Source organism: Python bivittatus, unplaced genomic scaffold (assembly GCF_059951505.1).
Source record: "Python bivittatus isolate LINGU-HERP-01145 unplaced genomic scaffold, Pbiv_v1 ctg000050_np1212, whole genome shotgun sequence".
In the NCBI taxonomy this organism is placed as follows: domain Eukaryota; kingdom Metazoa; phylum Chordata; class Lepidosauria; order Squamata; family Pythonidae; genus Python; species Python bivittatus.
This window is the reverse complement of record NW_028277033.1, coordinates 1,664,015-1,686,210: the sequence shown is the minus strand read 5'-3', so window position 1 is coordinate 1,686,210 and position 22,196 is coordinate 1,664,015. Positions and strand designations below refer to the sequence as shown.

General features: G+C 39.5%; 1 protein-coding gene across 3 annotated transcripts in view; it reads right to left on the bottom strand.

Annotated features, from left to right (window-relative positions):
* ADK (adenosine kinase) overlaps positions 1 to 22,196 on the bottom strand; it is a 233,151-nt gene that overhangs the window by 142,567 nt on the left and 68,388 nt on the right. For all 3 annotated transcript variants that reach the window (XM_088128731.1, XM_088128748.1, XM_088128741.1), the window contains one exon: positions 17,893 to 17,971. In XM_088128731.1, the coding sequence (XP_087984857.1) occupies positions 17,893 to 17,971 (79 nt within the window). The remainder of the gene's footprint in view (positions 1 to 17,892; positions 17,972 to 22,196) is intronic.

Genomic DNA, 22,196 nt, shown 5'->3' with positions numbered 1-22,196 from the left:
CAGGACTGAAAAGATGATGTTTTATGGATTTGTTTATAGATAAGAGATGGGATATGGGATGAAGAGATAAATTTTGGAACCTTAAAGGGGGTGAAGAGTTACTAAATTTGTTTATACTTGTTATGATGAAAGTTGGAAGTTACTTCTTTATATATTTCTTTTCTCTTTATTACAGTCATACTTTTCTCTCTTCTCTTTTTTCTTTTTCTATGTACTTTTTACTATTTTCTTTAAATTTAGTTTGCATTAGCTTTTACTAATATAATCAAAATTCTTAACATACACACACAATTACTTTATGTAAGGGATGGGACCAATGGGAAAGGAACAAGCGGTTCCCAAGATGGAGAGAAGTGGTATATAAACCAATCTCAGCTGTCTCCCAAAACTTTCAAGAGACAGCCCAAGTATTTATTAACTCAGAACAGCAGAAGGAGAAAGTCTAGAATTGAATAAATTGAATTCCTGGGGTGAGAGTATGTGATGTCCCTAGTTCACAAGACTCTTTATTCTATGATAAGGGAAAAATAAATGACAATGTATTTGAATATAAAGAGTGAGAACTAGAGTTTATTTAACAGGAAGGTAAAAGGTAGGGAGAAAAGGAAGTTTTCAAATGAGTTAACATTTAATGGCAAGTATCCAACAGGGAATGAAGTCCAAGACTCAAATAAACTACAAATATTGGATTTGTTCTTTAACCTGGTCTATGCTTGGAGTAAGCTGCAGGCTACCATTTTTCTCACTTACTTCATTCAACAAGAATAGTAATTCAGGAACAAGAAACTTCTGCTCTGTTTCTTTCCTCCTTTTCACAGTCCCATTAACAACCAACCTCTTAATTCACCAGTACTTCCCACAGGTCAAGAAGGGACTGCACTTGACTATCACTATTTATTGTATAACGAAGATCAGTCTGGAATTCCTTCTCCATCTTTCAGATTCAATGGGATAGATCATTATGCATTTTCTGCAGATGACCATACTTTTCACATTTCACTAGAATATTATTTTGCTATGCTTTGGTTTCCATTCTGGTTATATCCTGATCAAAAGCTTATTTTGGAACACTGACAATCGACTGGAACCACGTAGGGCTACTACAAACAGAAGGACTCTTCCATTTGTAGAAATAGCTGCAGTTCAGCAGACTCTCATCGATGGATGTCTACTCCCCCTTCTCTGAAGCCTCAAGACTCCTGCTGTTCAGAGTCCCCCCATCTCTCCAAAACAGATTTTTAGGAAATGCAAACAGGAGGAAGATTGGGGGGGGGGGGAATCACTTTCCCACCTTCTTCTGCGAGCAGAATTCTAATGGGAGGATATTTGAATCTAATCTAATTATTTTTCCATCTGTAGGAAGAAAAAAAATCCCTATTACACCTTTTGAGTTATAGTTTTTAAAATGCATCTTTTTGTAGAAACATCCAGTAAGAAGTTTTTTTTAAGTGAATCTTGCTGTCTGCAAAAAAATAAAGTTACTTCTCTTCAGCAACATAAACAAAGGAAATAAACTTTCATTTATGACCTGTGGTTCTCAAAAATACCATACACATGTAATTCAGAATTTCTGTTTGTGCAATTCAGAACGAAATAAAATGTATAAAAGTATCCAAAACCCCTTTTCTAAGCGCATCTCCCCCCCCCAAAAAGATGAAATTTCCTAGAAGGAAATAAATATCCTTTTGAGTTACTGTAGGGCTGCCAGATATTTAGTTAGTAACAGAAAAAAATTAAACACCTTGGATGGTCCCCAAGAGGGGATGAGATGATGCAGAACAACATCAGTCCTGGGGGCTGTGCTAACACCATGTCAAGTTCCAGAGTTATAAACCTAACCCCAATGGGGGTTCATGCTAACAACAGGCCCTGAAACAAGGCATTCTAGAGACAAATCAGAGCTAGTTCAAAAACTACTGGACCAGGATGCAGCCATGCCCAATCTGATCAACTTTGGGGCGTGAAAAGACCTTTGCCCCTTTCCCTCATACATTCATTGTTGTAAAACTGGCTGGATAGCAGTAAGGTTTGGCAATTTTTCCCTTCTGAATGTTGAAAGAATAGAGGAACATATGGGGTAGCAGCATAGGGGTCCCTCATATGGACTTTCTAGCTGCAGGTTCATCCTGTCAGATCCAGATAATAAATGGTTAGATGCAGAGACGGCATGCTACCGTCTCCTTCTCCACAATCTCTGGATTCCAAATTGGCTAGTAAGGTCTTTTTGCTTACTGGCAAGTGATGGTAAAGTACAACTGATTCCCAAGAGTAGTCATTAAGCTCATAACCTTTCCATCAATAGTTTTATCAGAACAAGACCAAACTTACTGCACACTGTAAACCTGGACAGACAAAACCCTCAACAGGCAGGGGTTGCCAAAGGACACTGCTTTTCTCTTCAGTCCAAGGTAGGGCTCAGAGGGCCATGTGGCTACAAAATGTCCATGACGGAAATTGAACTGGGAATAGTAAACTTCCTCTTTTGAATTACATGGTGCTCAAATCCATCTTGATGAATGGAGTTTGCTTCATCAGCAAGCTTCCAGATGATTCTTTTGGGGACAAGTTGCTTCCAGGTCATTAGTTGAGGACAGTATGGGACAAAATCATGGAATCATAATGGAGGAAAGAGGCATTAGGACCACTGTTCCAAATCTTGCTCAATGCAGGAATACAATTAAACCATCCACAAAAGGTATATGTTTAGCCTCTCCTTAAATTATGCAGTGAAGGATAAACAGCTATCTTTATGGTTAACTGATTCCTTTATTACATCTCTCTTACTATTAGGAAGAGATTTTTCCTCATATCTTTCTTTCTTTCCTCATAAAGAATCTTGCTTTCCTGAAACTCAGTTCCATTATTCTGTGTCTTACACAATGAGATATTGACTTTTTTTCAAGAAATACCCTTAGCATAATATCCCCCCTCAGTCTTCTCCAGACTAAACCTATCCAGATCCTTCCAACTCCTTTCACAGGGCTGAATATCTAGTCCCCTGATCATCCTTGTTTCCAATTCTACTGAATTTAAATCAGAACTGGAATGTTATTATTCAAAGATACTTTCCACAAATCCTATTAGCAAGCCAGCTATTCCCCAGTTTATACATTTTAACAATTACATGTTCATCATTTATACACAATTCTATTTCAAACTCAGTCTTACAACGATCAAACCATAAATTCTTTTGTCTACTTTGAATCTTTCTAATAACTGTAAATAAGAGAACCATTGACAACTCTATCCCTCTGCCACCAGTTCTTCTCTTGGTTTTATTTTACATTCCTCTTGATAAAATTCTAGTATCTCACAGTGAGTTAGCCATTTGTGTTTGCTTATTATTTCTTGTCTATAAAATGCTTCTTGTGCTGAGAGCCACAAAGGTGTTTTCGGGCACAACCCGGGTTTGTATCTATTCGTATTCTCCATATGGCACATCTAATATAATGATTTTTAAAATCCAGATTAACCCTGACTGTGTCATACCACAAATACCCACGCCATCCAAATCTCAGGTCGTGTCCTCCTAACTCCAAAAGCCTTCTCAGCAACATCTACTCTTTCATCCAAACCAAACAGCAAGCTGCAAAATACAATTTCAAATCAGGGAGACCCAATTCTCGTCTTTCCTTTGCATCTTGTAACACGTTATATTCCCCCCTCCCCTTATTTTGGAACAGTCCCACCCTATCCCATCCCAACTATGTTTTCAGAGAGCCATGAAAACAAAGCTCTCCAGAAAGGAGAGCCCTTTCTATCTCCCCAAACTGCAGTTCATTGAGTTGATCGATTATAACTAATTTAAGTGCTTTTTACATTTATTATATTAATATCATATTAATACTGCAATCTGTTCTGAATTTCTGAAATGGAGCACTGTGTTTGCAGCTGCAGAAATAAATAAATAGTCACTCATTTGGCATGCCATGGTTGTGTAATAATATATTGGTAGCCTCTGCAGTGTACAGAAGTATGTTTGTGAAATGTACTATTTTTATCCATTATTTCAGATTTTTACCCTTTCAAAATGGAAAGGCTTTTGCTGGAAGAAGAAAAGGTTTTGCAAGAGAAAAGCTAAAGCTGACCAATCTGTCAGCAGCTCTAACAAAAGGAAACGTCTAAGCTGAGGAAATATGATTAAAGTTACCCAGTTCTTGGTTTCACACGTGTTTTGTTACTGGAAAAGAATGAGCCTGGCATTCAGTTGGTCAGAAAACGCACTCCACTGAAACTAGGAAGCCAAACAAGCTAACGCATAATTGGGAAACAAGTCATGAAAAAAAGTTGTAAGATTCTATTACTGTTTTATTTGACACACAGATTAAAATTTAATTATTAAAAGTAAGTGATATATTTAACTCTTGCCCAACTCTCATCCCAATGAAATTATTATGGCTTTAATCATGGAGGAGTTACATTTCTCCTCCCTCCTTGTATGGAGGGAGTCTTTTCCAACTCTTCCACATTTCCTTTGAGATACAGTGATCATAACTGAGCACAGTACTCCAACTGTTCCATAAATTTTGAGAGAGAGTATTTGTGTCACTCTACTATACTCATAACTCTGATTTTCATTTCCTACCTGATGACTCAAAGCATTGGAATTGGCATTTTTTTCTTCCTCCTTTTTATAGTAGCTGCATACTGGGCTGACATTTCCCCTAAACTGTGTTTGAGTTAAGAGACTCTCAGGGCAAGACCCTGATTAGTGCCACATAATGGTCTGGCTTGTTCTCTCTCTGTCACTAGCCTCGTAAGCGTGCATACTTTGCTGTAACAGAAGAAACTGTCAGTGATGCAGTATTTTAGCATCTTGTTCAACAGGAAGACCCAAGTGCCTCTTCTCAGGCTAAACAAAACAATAAAGGTGACAAACACTGAACATCAGCCTCAGCTAAACCATGACAGCAGATAATGCTTACCTCAAACCAGGTAATCTCAACATTTTTTGGGGGCATGGATACTAATACGAGCTAGAGAAGAATTTCTAATTATTCTTAGCACCCTCATCTGTGACTGCAAAGAGCAACCATCTCCTAGCAGTACATGTGAATTGCCATACAGGAGTTATCCTGCATCACCCAGGACAGCCAAGTGACTTCATACAAAGAGTAGAGGCTGTGTGCCCAACGTACAGGTAGTCCTCACTTAATGACTGTTTATGATGATTCAAAGTTACAATGGCCTTGGAAAAAGTGCTATACTTGCACTTATAACTGTTGCAAACCATTGCGCCACACCCAGTCACGTAATCGTGATTTGCAACTCTTTTTACAACAATCATTAAGCGAATCACCATAGCCGTTAAGCAAATCACATGGTTGTTAAGCAAATCATGGCAAAAAAGTCCACTGGGGAAGCTGGATTCGCTTAATGATGTGATTTGCTTAACAACTACACGATTCGCTTAATGACCATCGTAAAATTATCATAAAATCAGGTCTGGCCACGTGGTGACTCACTTAACAACCACTCTGCCTAACGACCAATTTTCAAGTCCCTATTGTGGTCGTTAAGTGAGGACTACCTGTATAAAGATCCTCTTGCTCTCCACAGACATTAGCTCAGACATTCTCTCCTAATAGTTTTTTCTTCCTTTCTTTGCATGGTAGTCTCTTCTATATCATAAGAAGCTTTTGAAAGTCACTTAGCTGGAATAGCAGATGATGGTACTCCCAGAAAGCTGTTGTTTAAAAAAATACAATACACGAAATAGAAGTAGATTAATGGTTCCATGAAAAAAAAAAAACAGATGCTAAAGGATGTAGAAAAGCTGTTACAAGAAAATAAGGATAAAGTGTACTTCAAGTTGCCTTAACATTAAAAAAAAAAAAACCTTGAATCAGGAACTGAAAGCAGAAACTATACAAAATATAGTTTGGATACATTCATACAGACACAAACACACACACTTAAATCTTAAAAAGATTTAAAGGTCCAAAATTTTACACATTCCAAAAAGATATCTAACCCAAAAGATATCTTTGTAGAGAAAGATAATATAACTGAAACATGGAATCCAAACATGAAGAAAAACCATGTTTGTGTAACTTGTTGCAGACTCATAGATGAGTTGCAAGCTGGCAGGAGTTTGCCAGGGTTAGGAGTAAGGATATAAACCTGGTTGCTAAGACTTAGGTTAGCTTGGTACAACTTCTTTGCAGGGACCTGTTAATTGGCACACGCCTATCTAAGGGCTCACAAACAGGTTTAAAAATCTGCTTGAGGATCTTGCCCAGCATAGTCATCAAGCTAACTGGCCGGCAGTTTCCTGAGTCTTCCTTCTTCCCCATTTCAAAGATGGGGGCATTGCTTTATTCCAGTTTTTTGGACCTCGCCAGTTCTCCAGAATTCCCAGAGATGACCAACAGTGGTTCTGTGATCGCTTTGGCTAGCTCCTTCAGTATCCTCCTGGCCCTGGAAACTTGAACTAAATTACCTCTGAATGCCTAGAGCAGGCTGCAGTTCCTTCCTTCCTTCCTTCCCCCAGTGGCATAATGAGAACCAGCTAGTGCTCCATTCCTCTTCTCAGAAAAGACAGGCCCAAAATAGGAGTTCAAAAGTTCTGCCTTCTCATCCTCACCTATTACGGATTCACCACTGATTCTCACAAGAAACAAATGCCCTCTTTGGCTTTCCATAACATACCCAAAGATCTTCTAAAATCATCTCTTGCAAGCCCCAGCCCTTTCTGAGCTTTAGTCTTACGGACAGAATTCCTATGGCTTCTGGAGACTTATCTTGTCTTCTTCTTTGGGGAGGTGGTCCTTATTCCATTTCCTCTAGAGGCACCTTTTACTCTTCACCATTTTAGAAAGCATGTATCTATGCTGGTAGATCAATTTTCCTTTTTATCAGATTTTTTTGCATTTGCACCTTCAGTTTTGTAGGACTTCCCATCTTTTTGGGACTTTCCCCCCTCACAACTTCAGTGTTGTTTAAATATATCCTTGTATCCATGTGATGTTGTCTGTACATCTGTTTTCCTACTGGAAGAAGTAAAGCTCCTCTTGTCTGTTTTAAACTACAGGTGGGATATGTTTCTTACTGGATGCCCCAAGAAAGAGGGGGGGGAGTCATTGCTTAAGAGTTCCCCACCCTGGCTGACTGGAGATCTGGAAGGCTTGTTTAAAGCCACCAGAGGCCTCCCGCATGGGAGATCTCTGAAGGAGCCAACTCCTCAAACCAGAACAGTTTCTGTGATAAAACAGGAGCTGCATTTGATTAAAGGGTTACTCAAGACTCTTTGCTGCTCTGTTCATTTTTCAGCCAGGGCTATGTCTCAAACTTTTAATACCGCCTGTCCAAACAAAGGTTTATTTTGGCTTTCCAATGTTTTGCTACAGTAAATCTGGCAGCTAAGGAAGAAGAAAAGGAATGACTTTCCTCAGTTGCATCACTCTGCAGGCTAGTCGCTGCGAATGAGCTGGGAGTGCTCTTCGGTTGAAGGCCACGGCTTACGAGGGATAAAGACTTGCAAGAGCCTGAAGTCGGAGCATCACATCCCAGCACTCTGTGCAAGAAGATTCGTTCTTTGTGATCTATCCCGGCTACTACTCACTGTGCAAGATTCTGGGACAATAAGAAGGTAGCACGTGATTATTTCATTCAACTTTACCAAACTACCTTAACTTCACAGAAGTCATTGAATACTGCAACAGATTCCATTCCTTTTCTTTTCCTTTCTAGCAGGCTGAAAAAATAAAGGTGAATTATTGACATAATTAGAGAAATAGCATTCACAGAGCAACCTAATACAATTTCCCCTCGATATTTCTTTTATTAGCAAAAGTGTGTAATTAGGGTAAGGCTTTATATTGTTACACAGGGCACAGATCAAGACATTACATGTTTCTTTAATATATTAATAAATACAGGTAGTCCTTGTTTAGCAACCACAGTTGGGACTGGCAACTTGGTTGTTAAGTGAAGCAGTTGCTAAGCGAAACTGTGACTGTGCTTATGATGTGGTTGCTAAGCGAAACTGTGACTGTGCTTATGATGTGGTTGCTAAGCGAAACTGTGACTGTGCTTATGATGTGGTTGCTAAGCGAAACTGTGACTGTGCTTATGATGTGGTTGCTAAGCGAAACTGTGACTGTGCTTATGATGTGGTTGCTAAGCGAAACTGTGACTGTGCTTATGATGTGGTTGCTAAGCGAAACTGTGACTGTGCTTATGATGTGGTTGCTAAGCGAAACTGTGACTGTGCTTATGATGTGGTTGCTAAGCGAAACTGTGACTGTGCTTATGATGTGGTTGCTAAGCGAAACTGTGACTGTGCTTATGATGTGGTTGCTAAGCGAAACTGTGACTGTGCTTATGATGTGGTTGCTAAGCGAAACTGTGACTGTGCTTATGATGTGGTTGCTAAGCGAAACTGTGACTGTGCTTATGATGTGGTTGCTAAGCGAAACTGTGACTGTGCTTATGATGTGGTTGCTAAGCGAAACTGTGACTGTGCTTATGATGTGGTTGCTAAGCGAAACTGTGACTGTGCTTATGATGTGGTTGCTAAGCGAAACTGTGACTGTGCTTATGATGTGGTTGCTAAGCGAAACTGTGACTGTGCTTATGATGTGGTTGCTAAGCGAAACTGTGACTGTGCTTATGATGTGGTTGCTAAGCGAAACTGTGACTGTGCTTATGATGTGGTTGCTAAGCGAAACTGTGACTGTGCTTATGATGTGGTTGCTAAGCGAAACTGTGACTGTGCTTATGATGTGGTTGCTAAGCGAAACTGTGACTGTGCTTATGATGTGGTTGCTAAGCGAAACTGTGACTGTGCTTATGATGTGGTTGCTAAGCGAAACTGTGACTGTGCTTATGATGTGGTTGCTAAGCGAAACTGTGACTGTGCTTATGATGTGGTTGCTAAGCGAAACTGTGACTGTGCTTATGATGTGGTTGCTAAGCGAAACTGTGACTGTGCTTATGATGTGGTTGCTAAGCGAAACTGTGACTGTGCTTATGATGTGGTTGCTAAGCGAAACTGTGACTGTGCTTATGATGTGGTTGCTAAGCGAAACTGTGACTGTGCTTATGATGTGGTTGCTAAGCGAAACTGTGACTGTGCTTATGATGTGGTTGCTAAGCGAAACTGTGACTGTGCTTATGATGTGGTTGCTAAGCGAAACTGTGACTGTGCTTATGATGTGGTTGCTAAGCGAAACTGTGACTGTGCTTATGATGTGGTTGCTAAGCGAAACTGTGACTGTGCTTATGATGTGGTTGCTAAGCGAAACTGTGACTGTGCTTATGATGTGGTTGCTAAGCGAAACTGTGACTGTGCTTATGATGTGGTTGCTAAGCGAAACTGTGACTGTGCTTATGATGTGGTTGCTAAGCGAAACTGTGACTGTGCTTATGATGTGGTTGCTAAGCGAAACTGTGACTGTGCTTATGATGTGGTTGCTAAGCGAAACTGTGACTGTGCTTATGATGTGGTTGCTAAGCGAAACTGTGACTGTGCTTATGATGTGGTTGCTAAGCGAAACTGTGACTGTGCTTATGATGTGGTTGCTAAGCGAAACTGTGACTGTGCTTATGATGTGGTTGCTAAGCGAAACTGTGACTGTGCTTATGATGTGGTTGCTAAGCGAAACTGTGACTGTGCTTATGATGTGGTTGCTAAGCGAAACTGTGACTGTGCTTATGATGTGGTTGCTAAGCGAAACTGTGACTGTGCTTATGATGTGGTTGCTAAGCGAAACTGTGACTGTGCTTATGATGTGGTTGCTAAGCGAAACTGTGACTGTGCTTATGATGTGGTTGCTAAGCGAAACTGTGACTGTGCTTATGATGTGGTTGCTAAGCGAAACTGTGACTGTGCTTATGATGTGGTTGCTAAGCGAAACTGTGACTGTGCTTATGATGTGGTTGCTAAGCGAAACTGTGACTGTGCTTATGATGTGGTTGCTAAGCGAAACTGTGACTGTGCTTATGATGTGGTTGCTAAGCGAAACTGTGACTGTGCTTATGATGTGGTTGCTAAGCGAAACTGTGGCTTCCGCTTTCCTTTGTTCTACAGACCTGCGAAGGTCATACATGCAACCACCGGTTGCAAAATTATTTTCAACACTGCCATAATTGTGAATGGTCACTAAAGGAGGCAGTTGCTAAATGAAGACTACCTGTACATAAAAAATGGTTAGGTGCACGAATAAAGCAGCAAAGCTGGAACCTGTTTAAGAGAATCTTTTAAAAAAAAAAATAAGGGCACCATCCATTTACATGAAAGAATTGGGGGGCTCAGCCATCAGCAAGCAAGGTTAAAATCAAGAAAGGGCAGCAATATAGCCAAATATGGATAGGCCAACACATTTTCTATTTCTTTCCCTGCTCTACATCTGCCTGTGTTTAGTATGGCATTTTCACCCTCTTGCAAGAAAATTTCCAGCCACTTCAGAATAATACTGACGTGCTCAAAAGTGGCAGTGCTGAACTGTACTGTAGAGAGCAATAGTAAGTCATGCTCAACGACAGGAGACAATGAAGTGCTTTGGTGGGGAAAGTGAAGTCAGGAGATTGATTAGATATGGACCATATACAGAGCTAAACAATTGTTAAAAATATTGTATGCATGAATTAAGATGGCCAGCCTACTTCAAAATACACATCACCATGACACTCTGCTCCCCATAGCACTACTGTAGCCCTTCATCCCATCAAGGTTTTCACCAAAAATAGGTAAAGCTATCAACTGGTGAAGCATCTCAGAGCTCAGAAGTAAAGAACAGTCTGCATGGGCTATTCAGCAAAATCAGAATGGGCTGAGTTCATGGCTACTACACTGTCAGGATCAAAACAGGGCAGGATAGTTGGGCCATATGAAGCACTGGTCTAGAACGAAATGTGAAGGTTCTCAGATCACTTAATGGTGTAATTGTAAAATCTAGTATGAGAAATGCTCTTTCCTACAACCGCTTAGAGTGGAAAAGAAGATATGTATCTAGTATATCTTTTATGAATTGGCAGGGCAAACAGGTGTCGTCAAAGTGACTCATTACATAGATAAAGCAGACTTGCTTCCACATTTAGAGCACAAATGAAATAATAATAATACAAAGCCCTCTAACAAAAAAACAAGAGGATTTGAAACAAATAATAACTGAGCATTTACAACAGCACAAAAACAACAGAATAAGGTTGCCTGCATGGAAGCTTGTTACAAAGAAACAACTAGCACAAGTATTAAATGATGCCAATACTATAATATCGAACATAAGCACCAGCTCACTGCAAGAAATAAACCAACTGATGTACAGCAAGGTGCAGAACACCTTGGCTGCAAAATCAACAAACAAGCAAAAAGCCCAACAGTGCACCATCAAAATGGAAGATCAGGTGGGAAAATAAGATCAGCGTGCTAAGATCAGATGTAAGCAAGTACAACAGATGAAAGAAAAGAAGCTGAAGAACAAAAATACCAAAAAATACCTGATCAAGAAAAATCACCTAGAAACAAGGAAGATCAAAGAAGCACTAGAAATAATAAAGCAGCAAATAACAGCCATAGCCAAGAAGCTCAGCAGATACAAAGCTCGAACTATAGGCAGAATCTCCAATTTCAGTTGAATCAGAAATGTTTCTACCAATCCATCAATGGAGAGACTGCAATCGTTCATTGCAGTCACCACCTGACAAAGGAGAAACAGTACAGTTCTGGGCGCAGCTATGGGACAACCCAAAGAAACACAACAAGAATGCAGCTTGGATAAAGGAGGTAGATAAGAATAAAAATGAAGCTGAAATGAAAGAACTTGTAATAACAGCAGAAATGGTGGAGAAAAGGGCAAGGAAGATCAAGAATTGGTCAGCACCAAGTGAAGATGAACTGCATGGTTTTTGGTTGAAACATCTTACTGCTCTGCATCCACTCATTCCCAAGCAGTTTAACAACATACCGCAAGGAGATGAAATTGAAGATTTGTTAACATCTGGCAAAACCTACTGATATTGAAAGATCCAGCAAAAGGGGCAGCACCAGGCAACTACAGGCCAATTATCTGCTTACTAACAACTTTCAAATTGCTAACTGGTGTGGTAGCTGATGCAGTCCAACAGCATCTACTTGGAAACAAGCTCTTTCCATCTGAGCAGAAAGGAAACTGCACAAACAGCAGAGGAACAAAAGATCACCTCCTAATTGACAAGATGATTTTGGAAAATGGCAAGAGAAGGACCAACTTCAATTTAGCTTGGATTGATTACAAGAAGACATTTGACTCCCTGCCACATGATGGGATAATCAAGTGCCTAGAAATAACAGGAGTCAGTAGAAACATCAGAAGCTTTATGCAAAGATCAATGGCACAACGGAAGACACAGTTGCTGGTCAATGGCAATAGACTGGGAGAGGTTAACATCAAGAGAAGAATCTTTCAAGGAGACTCACTATCACCACTACTGTATGTCATTGCACTGATTCCTCTGTCAACAATACTGAATAGGTCAGGCCATGGCTACCAAACATCAAAAACAGCTGCCAGTTTATCCCACCTCCTTTACATGGATGATCTGAAGCTGTATGGAAAAACACCATCTGAAATGGAATCCCTGCTCAACACTGTCCAAATATACAGCCAAGATATTGCAATGGAGTTTGGACTGGACAAATGTGCCACCCTGACCATCAGCAGGGGAAAAATAGTGAAAACTGAAGGAATCAAGATGCCCTATGGAAATAACATCAGGAGTCTGGATGAAGATCGCTACAAATACCTGGGCATCCTTCAGGCTGACAACATCAAGCACATTGAAACCAAAAAGGAGGTTAGAATACATCATGAGAATGAAGAAGAACTTAAAAGTCCAAACTCAGTGGAGGAAATACCATCAAGGGGATTAACACCTGGGCAATTCCAGTCATTAAATACATAGCTGGAATAGTGGTCTGGACTCAAGCAGAACTAGAAGCCTTGAACAGGAAGACCAAAAAAATAATGACGATGAACCCTGCCCTTTATCCACGCAGCAATGTTGACAGACTCTATTAATCAAGGAGCGTAGGTGGGCGTGGAACATCACAAATACACCAGACAGCTGAAGAAGAAAAAAGGGCATTGGAAGAATATCTGAAGGACAGTGAAGAAGATGCACTGAAGCTAGTACACCATGAAGGTTACTGAATACTGAAGAGACCAAACTGGCCTACAAGAAAGACCAAATGAAGAATAGAAAAGAGACATGGCAAGGCAAAGTATTACATGGTCAATACACAAAAAAACTAGCAGACAAAGCAGATAACAATAAGACCTGGCAAAGTCTAAGAGCAGGAAAGTTGAAGAAAGAGACAGAGGGGCTAATTCTGGCTGCACTAGACCAAGCCTTAAGAACAAACACATACAAAGCCAAAATTGAGAAGACAACAACAGACAGCCTCTGCGAAGAAGCTGAAGAAACAGTGGACCACCTAGTCAGCTGCTGCAAGAAGATCGCACAGATTGACTACAAAAAACAGCATGACAAAGTAGCAACGATGGTGCATTGGAACATGGGCAAGAAATATCATCTGCCTGCAAGCAAGAACTGTTGGAACCACAAAACAGACAAAGTAATAGAAAATGAAGAAGCTAAAGTGCTCTGGGACTTTAGAATTCAAACAGACAAGCACCTGCCACACAATACCCCAGACTTAACAATTGTTAATAGGAAATGGAAAAAAGTCTGGATAGTGGACACTGCAATACCTGGAGACAGCAGAAGAGAAGAGAAAGAACTGGAGAAAATCACAAAATATAAAGACCTGCAAATAGAAGCCAAATGACTATGGCAAAAGAAAGCACAGATAGTACCAATAGTACGTGCCTTAGGTGCAATCTCAAAACATCTGGAGCACCACTTGAAGACTGTCAGCACTGACAAAAACACCATCATTCAACTGCAAAAGGCAGCTTTATTTGGTACAGCTTATATCCTGCGACGATACCTCTAACACCATCAAACCATCAAACAACATCTGCCTATCCCAGGTCCTTGGGAAGGACTCCATAGGTGGATAAAAATGCCAAATCCACTCTAAACATCTGGCTGACTGTGCGACCAACCATCATGATCATCATCATCATAATAAAAGATGGTGCACTAGTGTCCCTAAGTCCAAAGTCTAGTGGGAGGGATGAAAACCACCATTTTGCTTTGTTGCTGCTTTTTCTCCCCATGTTATAAAATTTAAACATGAGAAACTAAATATGGGCAATCAGAAAAAGAGAAGAATGAAACAAAATAAATAATGAAAATATTCCACAACCTCCCTCCTCCTAAAAAGCATGTGGAGAATGTTTCCAATGGTAGACAGACAGACAGACAGACAGACAGTGATATAGATAGATTTAAAAATCAGCCCAATTCTGAAGACCTCTTCATTGAAGATTATGGATCATAATATAACACACTTGCTCAATGTGGGTTAGTTTTTCATCTTCCCAGTCTATGACTGAATGACAGTGACTGGCCCAAAGTCACCCAGCTGGCTTCTGTGCCTCAGAGAGGACTAAAACGTGGGTCTCCCTATTTCTAGTCCAGTACTTTAAGTGCTGCACCACACTGGCTCTCAGACTGATTTTAATCCTACATTAGCAGCCCAGAGTTGTAATTACAAGTTGGGCAGCCATACAAAACACACACACACACGCATATGAAAGACCAAAGACACTTGAGACTTTAAGCTCTATGGGACTTAAAAGTCTTGGGTACACACCCCATACCTTGCAAAGCAGTTTTAAGCTAAAGAACAGTCAATTACCAAGGGGGGGGGAATCTCTTTTTAGCTACTTATAGGAAAATAGCACAAACCTGCCTAGTTCTCTCATCTTCATGCTTAGAAAAATATCACAAAGGGGTTTCTTATCCAGTCGACTGTTATATCAGGGCCAGGGAGCTGCTCGCATACATTTCTTTTCAAACTCTGAAGGTCCTCTCTGGTCTATGTGTACCAAGAACACCTGACAGATTTCTAATCAAGTTATAATTAGTCTATTCAAGTTATTTGATCCTTGTCTCTATTTTCTTGATCAATGCTTCTATTTCTTCCCTGAAGATGCAGATTGAGACCATTCCAATTATTAAATTTATTTATTTATTTATTAAATTTCTCTGCCCATCTCCCCCCTGTGGGGGACTCTGGGCGGCTCACACACAGCATTAAAACAATAAATATATATAAATACATAAAACATAACAAATTTATATAAAACATTATCAAAAAAAAAAGGAGGAGAAAGTCTAAGAAAATGATGGTTCTGGGGCTGAAAACAGCAGGCCTCTATGGGGCTAGCCATCTCCACGCTTGATGTATTCCCTCCCCACCCCAGGCCAAGTGGCAGAACCAGGTCTTCAAAGCCCTCCAGCTTTGAAACGTATCTGTGACGTATGCCAACTGGGAAACTGCTGAAAACCAGCATGCTTGCATTCAAACTCTGAACCTCAACTCATTGTGCGAGACAAAAAGACAAGCCAGCACAGCTACTGCAAAACATTCACCGACAATTTTTTTCTGTGTTCAGTTTTTCTGTCTTTCTGTGAGCTTAACTACCCTATCAATGCCCTAGCATTAATCACTGCCTTAGACTGCCCGTTTCATAGTTTTGGGTTTTGTTTTGGTTTTGTTTTGCTATTTTTACATTATTTAAGCTTATATTCCCCATGTTTAGTCTCAAAATGATGGTAAAATTTAGCAGATTTTAAGCTTTCATAGTTTGTCTGCTCCAGTGAAAGTACATCCCAGTTTTAAAAATTCACTGCTTTGTTTCCTCTGCACTGCTAGCTTACTTACTTTTGTTCCGCTGAGTTTCATAGGCTGATGTCTCACTGCCATTTGTACCATCTGTCCCTTTTCTCTTAAGTGTGCCAGATAAAAGCCAATGATCCATTTTTGGATTCCTAATTATAATTGCCAAATGTGCAAATTAATGACGGGCCTCACGTGCTCACACACAATGGTGCATTGGGGTGTGACACAGCAGGCTCCTCTGTAAAAGGAGACGTAAGAACAGCAGCAATGGCCTGATGCAAGAAAAGGCTATTGCTGCCACTTCTTTCTAACACTTCCACATGTTCACACACAGCGACCCTTGGTTTGTTCTTCCTTCCCCAGGGAAAGATCATGTGACCACATCACCGCATGATCAGCTCGTAATTCTAAAGTGTTTGATCTTTGTTCATTAGGTATTTTCCAAAGGGAAAAGGTCACCAGTTACCAAAATTATTAAAGAATGCAATTTCAACTTTCAAACTTGTAGCTCAAAATATTTTGAATATCAAAGAAGGGGGATTACAAGTGCAAACTTGAATTTTCCATGCTCTGCCTGAGCCACTGATTTTGTGCTCTCTCTCTCTTTCACCTCCCAGTGCATTAAAACTGGTCTTTCCTTCCAAATTGCTTTCTTTAAATTCACTTGCACTGCAACTTCCTACTCATGATCAGATATATCTGCCCTTTGTCAAGAATGCTTTCATTCATTGATAATTTTTCTCTGCCTTGGTATGTTATCACTCTAGCAACAATAGCCAAATTTCACATATCTGTTCATATCCTGCAAAGGATAAACATATTTTTGGATTTGTTTTGTTCTTGAATGCAAGTTTTGTTTCGTTCACTACTTTCAAAATCCATTTAGGACCATTTATCACACACTCCAGCTCTCAAAATCATATGAACTATATCCTGGTTGAGATGACTTTATTGTCCTAAATCACGTTTCCATTCTTAAAGGAAGGCTATAAATATTCTAAACAAACAATAATAAGACAACCATTTTATGTTAAAATATTAGCTGCAATGATCACTGAAATCTTGATTCCTCAGAACAGAAGAGGGAGGTTCATCTGCCATCATAGCTACACTAAGATAACCATGTTAGTCTCTGTGCCTCTAACCTATAGATCTTTGGCTGAAAAATCCTGTGAGAATAATCTGAACTATTTTACCTTAAATATATATTTTAATGCAATTAAAATCACATCTTCAAAACATGATAAAATATAAAGCTCTCGCAATATTTTTTCCGCAAGGTGTCTTAATAAAATGGGGGGGGAGGAGGAAGATAAACTTTTTCTTATATATGCTACTAATGAGGGCACACTACTTGTTATCATTTTGTCACTCTTAATTCTTTTACCAATCAATAAGGCACACTCTACAGGTTTAAGACTAGTCTAATGTATGGCTTTCAGATTAATAATTCAAAATTATCCTGCGGTTTTACGCTAATGGCCCTGCTTTTTCAGGCTCTTTGTTGACCCTCAGTCCCTGCCTCCTTCCTGGCCTTTGCCTCCTCCCTCCAGGCCCCCATCTCTTCAAACCAGCCTCCCCCCTCACAACTTGATTTCAAATACTGATGGGGAGAAATTTTCAGATAGGTTTCCCTGCAAATCCTGAGGCAAAGATTTCCCAAGATTCTTCCTTACTCCAATTGTGGCAAGTTTTAAATCTGGTCCCAATCTTTTTAAGGCTCTTATCATGCCTTTAATCCAATATTAGGTGGACAACCTTCAAGATATTACACTTCTTCAATAAATATGAAGTCTCAGATAAGATAAACTCAGTTATTATTTGCTAAGGATGAAGCTTAGTTTCCAGCAATCATTGGTTTTATTCCAGAACACATCTGAAATGCAATGAAATCCAAAACGGTAAGACACACTGTAATATTTAAATATCTTACTCAATTAAAGTCAGATATTTACAAATCTAATCCAGAAACAGAATAGTGGCTGCAACTTCAGGTCACCATTGTATACGTGGTCATCTCTTCATACTGCTGGCAACAGTAAAATACAGCCATATTATGTTGTGTTTATGCTCCTTAAATAAACAAATTTAGAACAAAAACATCTTTCTACAATTAAGTCTGAACCTAGATATAATTCATTGTGAAGGGGACAAACCTGGGCCACTTTAACGGAATTCTGCGTAGAGCCGCCAGCATGATATTCTACCTTGAACTTTTTCACAAGTTCTTCAAATCTGTAAGAGATCAGAAAGGGCCAGGGCAATATAGGAAGGGGGGGGGGAGAGGTTACATTTTGTAATTCTGTACACTTCAAAACATAAGCATTTGAATTTAGGCATAAATATAACAATAGTTCAACAGGAACTAACTCAAAATATATTACCTGCTGTTGCAAGGGACCAAGTTGATAAAATAGGAACTATAAAGCGTTATGAAAGTGTTTTTTATTTTTATATTTTGGTCAACCAGCAGAAGAAACCATGAGAAAACATTTTCACATATTATTACATTGGCCAAACTACAGAAGAAGAATTATATCCTTTATGACAGAAGCATGAAACCTGACATATATGAAGGTCAAATTACAGTAGGAAAGAATTCCCCAAATTCCATACGCTACACTGGATTTTAGTCAAAAGGCTGAGAAGCGAGAATTCATAATCTATTTTACTGCTATTTGAGAGAGTTAAAAACACCATCTCTCAAGTTCTAAGAGCTCAATTTGCCTTGTCTTTATGTGAGATTATGTGCACTAATCAGACCTAAACAAACAGATAATAAAAAATAAAAAATAAAAAAAGGTAAGGCAATTTAATAGTCAAAACAAGTGGCAAAGTTAATATTTAATAAGCTTGCATTCAGTTTTGGAAACACTCTCTGTGAGTTCACACTAATTGGTTTTTAAACGTCCTTCACAAAAACATTAATGAGTGCATCTAAATTGCAACTCTTCAATTAAGACTAATGTAAATCTCCCTGACACTAGTAGTCCCTTTTGGGCCTCCTTCCACAAGGGTTGCGGGAAGGGTAGCTTCCATTTTTATTTCCAATTAACCAGTTTCCAAAAGCTTCTTACTGGTTCTGTTTAATCAAAATTCTGAGACAATTCCTGTTTGCAGTCTAGAGTCTTCTTACAGTTTCAGCTTCAGTTCCTGTCTCATTGTGTGGGTAAGTGTGCATGTCGGGGAGAGAGGGTGCACACACTTCTTCGGCGTATCTTTTGCTGAGAACAGCTGGAACCCAGCCTTTAACAGTCTTTCTGGTCAACATACTGCTTACCAACAGGAGACCAACTTTCTTGTCTTCTCCAAATTCCTGTTTCTCTTCCAAATAATTGTTCTAGGTCTTTCTGCCAGCCAACCCCAATTCCTGAACACTCTAACACCCCATCATTCCTAGATCAGGGTAAATTTGGTACCAGGAAGAACATTCTGCATTTCTTATAGCAGTTCTAAATCAATGCGTGAAAGACTGTTTTAGAACTTTTGTACTCTTTCAAAGGAGGATTATATCACAGTACAAAGCTTCCAAGTGTAATTATTATGCAGACAGTAGTTCCAAAGATGCTTTTATGTGCCTATGTACCGTGTTTATGTGCCTATGTACAGAAAAATCTGGAAGAAAATTGGTATATTATTGGCAATTTCATAAAGCACATATTGCCAGTATTTTAAGATTCCTTTGCACTCCAGGACATTTTCTCAAGATCAAATCACATCTGTGTATGTAGTAACACAACACTATCAAACAAAGTAGGAGAGCCACTACAAAGTGAAATCTCCTAGCCCTCATCCCAGTTTGATAATCTAGGACATCAGAGTAATTAAAGCTGCCAAGGGCCTAGTCAATAACCAGGGTTACAACTCGGTTGCCTATGCACCCTTTGATGCAAATCGTTCACAATCATTGAAATCGTTTTTGTCCCATATTTGGGCTACATATCAGAGTCCAAATTTGCTCCTTTGAATAAGTTATGCTCAAAGGAGTAGTGGGAGTGAGATTTCTCAGGGGCCTTCACAGACTAGCATTGTTCCAACAATTTTACAAAGTCCAGGTTGCCCTCTACATATCAGCAGCCTCAGATCCCACCCAAGCACAGCTGATTAGGTCTAGCTTCCTTCAATTGGTTATTCCTGAGTAGTCCTTGCCAGATCCAGCTGTCTCTTGGCATGGAGGAGCACTCCTTGGCTTCTCTGTCTTCTGATGCTTCCTGCTCTAGGTCAAGAGTCTCTTGGTCCAGGGCAGGAGAGTGGGGGATAACTGTTGGTCAGCATCAAATGCTCTCCTTCTTCAGGTGCTTCCTCCTGGTCATCTTCCTTGTTTGAGGAAATCTCTTGAGACCAGACCCTAACATACTGTGAGTTGAAGTACTTTGTCCAAAATGACAAACTTCAAAGAAGACAACAGTTCTGAGTGCAGAACAAAACAGCCCATGTTCCAGAGATTTTTTCAGAGCTCAGAACAAAACAGGACATTTAATTCCATACTGTTTTGTATCTTCAATATCCCATTATTAGCACTGGAGGAAAAAAAAAATCCTCCAGCCACGGAGACTTGAAGAGCACCAATAAAATAGTAGGCACAATTTCCATCTTGACTGCCACTAACATGATTGAGTTGAGGAGAAGGTGAGTCAGTTAAGCACATTTTCAGAGATCAAGAAGCATTGTGAATAATGGAAAACACCGATGCTGACCTTACTGGTATTTTTAAATTCTTTGCTATGTGGAAGTTAGACATGGGTTGTAACACAATGTTGTTCCTGTTTGGCCTTTGTGAACTGTGCTTTCTTTTACAGGTAGATTACTAAATGCAAAAGTGTTCTCTGTGTATATGTCTTTTGGCAATCTATGAGTATTCAATTTTTAGGGTACCAAATACAAAAATGATTTATTTGTTGAGCTTTAGAAGCAGCTTGTCCAAAGTGTATGCTGTGTGTATACATTAGGAAGAATCCAGAAAATTTTACTTTTGCTATTGTTATATTCTTCATGAACTGCATTAAGTGGGTCCACTGGTTTTTTATGGGAATTTGGAAATTATTTTTATGGGTATTTAAAATATACTTTAAATCTTTTTCCTTTAAATCATCTTGGTGGTTAACATTTTGGTAAACTGAGTGGTAGGTAGCCTTGAGTGTGGATGACAACCTGATCCATTTTTGGTGGCCCTAAGTTGAAAAAGGTGAGAGCAATAAGTCTGTCAGAACATAGGACACTTGAAATGCTTCTGTCAGACTTTTGTCAATGATAAATTTTGGCTCTTCAATAACTTAATCCCACATTCAGAAGCTTCACAGGTTCAATACAGCTTTATTGCAGACAAGAAAGTCCTACCTATGCAGAAGATCTGCTTACTACTAAACACAAAAACCAAAGCTTGTATGTATGTCAGCACCAGCATTTCAAACTTATGATTTCCATTTGCGCCCCTTCAAGTTAACAGACTTTGGGTTATTCTTCTCCTAGTCTTGAGAAGGAGGCACCAACTCAAAGCTTATGCAACAGCGCTATCTGGCCTGTGCACTGCTGGTTGCTGGCTCACAAGCTTATGCCTCTGAGCCTTCTACCCCTGGACCATAGGGCACTGGGAGCAATGCAAGGGCACTTCAATGATCCAAGTAGAGCTGCTTTGTTCTGAACTCAGCACAAGAGCTCTTCACAGTCGGTGGTCAATCAGAGCGTCCTTCATTATTTTGCAAGACTTTTTTACAGCATCCACGAGTGCAGGAGCAAACGTACATTTCTCTAGAAATGGTTTTTCCCTTCTTCATGCTTCAATAAACTTATCCTAACACTAACAAGATGGTACTCAAAGTACTTTTAGGGGTAAAAAATCATACAGCCTTCAAAACCACCCCTCCAAAGTTAAATATCAGTTGTTCCACTAAAAACAAGAGATATATCACTGAGGAGTCTGCCATGTTCTCACGAAAGTCTTTATTCCCAAAATTAATAAGTCAGTCTTGACAGTGGACTGACTTGGATGTAACACAAAACCTAATATAGCACTATGTGAACCAGCCAGCCTCACCCTGAGGATTCCAGCTTTCAGCACAGTGTTAGGTGCCATCAGCACCTTAACTAAGCAGAACTGAAACCAGATTAACTTCAGCTCTGCTTACTTAAAATGAAGCGGGTTTTTAACAACCTATATGAAGGTTTGATTTCAATTATGAGACTCTTATGCTTACAGCCAAGATACTGCATTTCAATTATTTTTAGTGTGTCATATATTTCAGTTTATGTAAACTGCTTTGATTTTAAAAGCAAACAAAAACAGAATATAAATAATAAGCAATAAGTGATTTATTTTCATATAGGTTCTCTTAAAATTTCCTGGATTGTTCAAAAGTAACTTCCTTGTGGAATCTGAACAGGAAACAGATCTATCCCTGTCACAGGACATCCCCCAAAACAATAATTCAGCATCATGGGGTGAATGCTTTCAGCCCCCCAT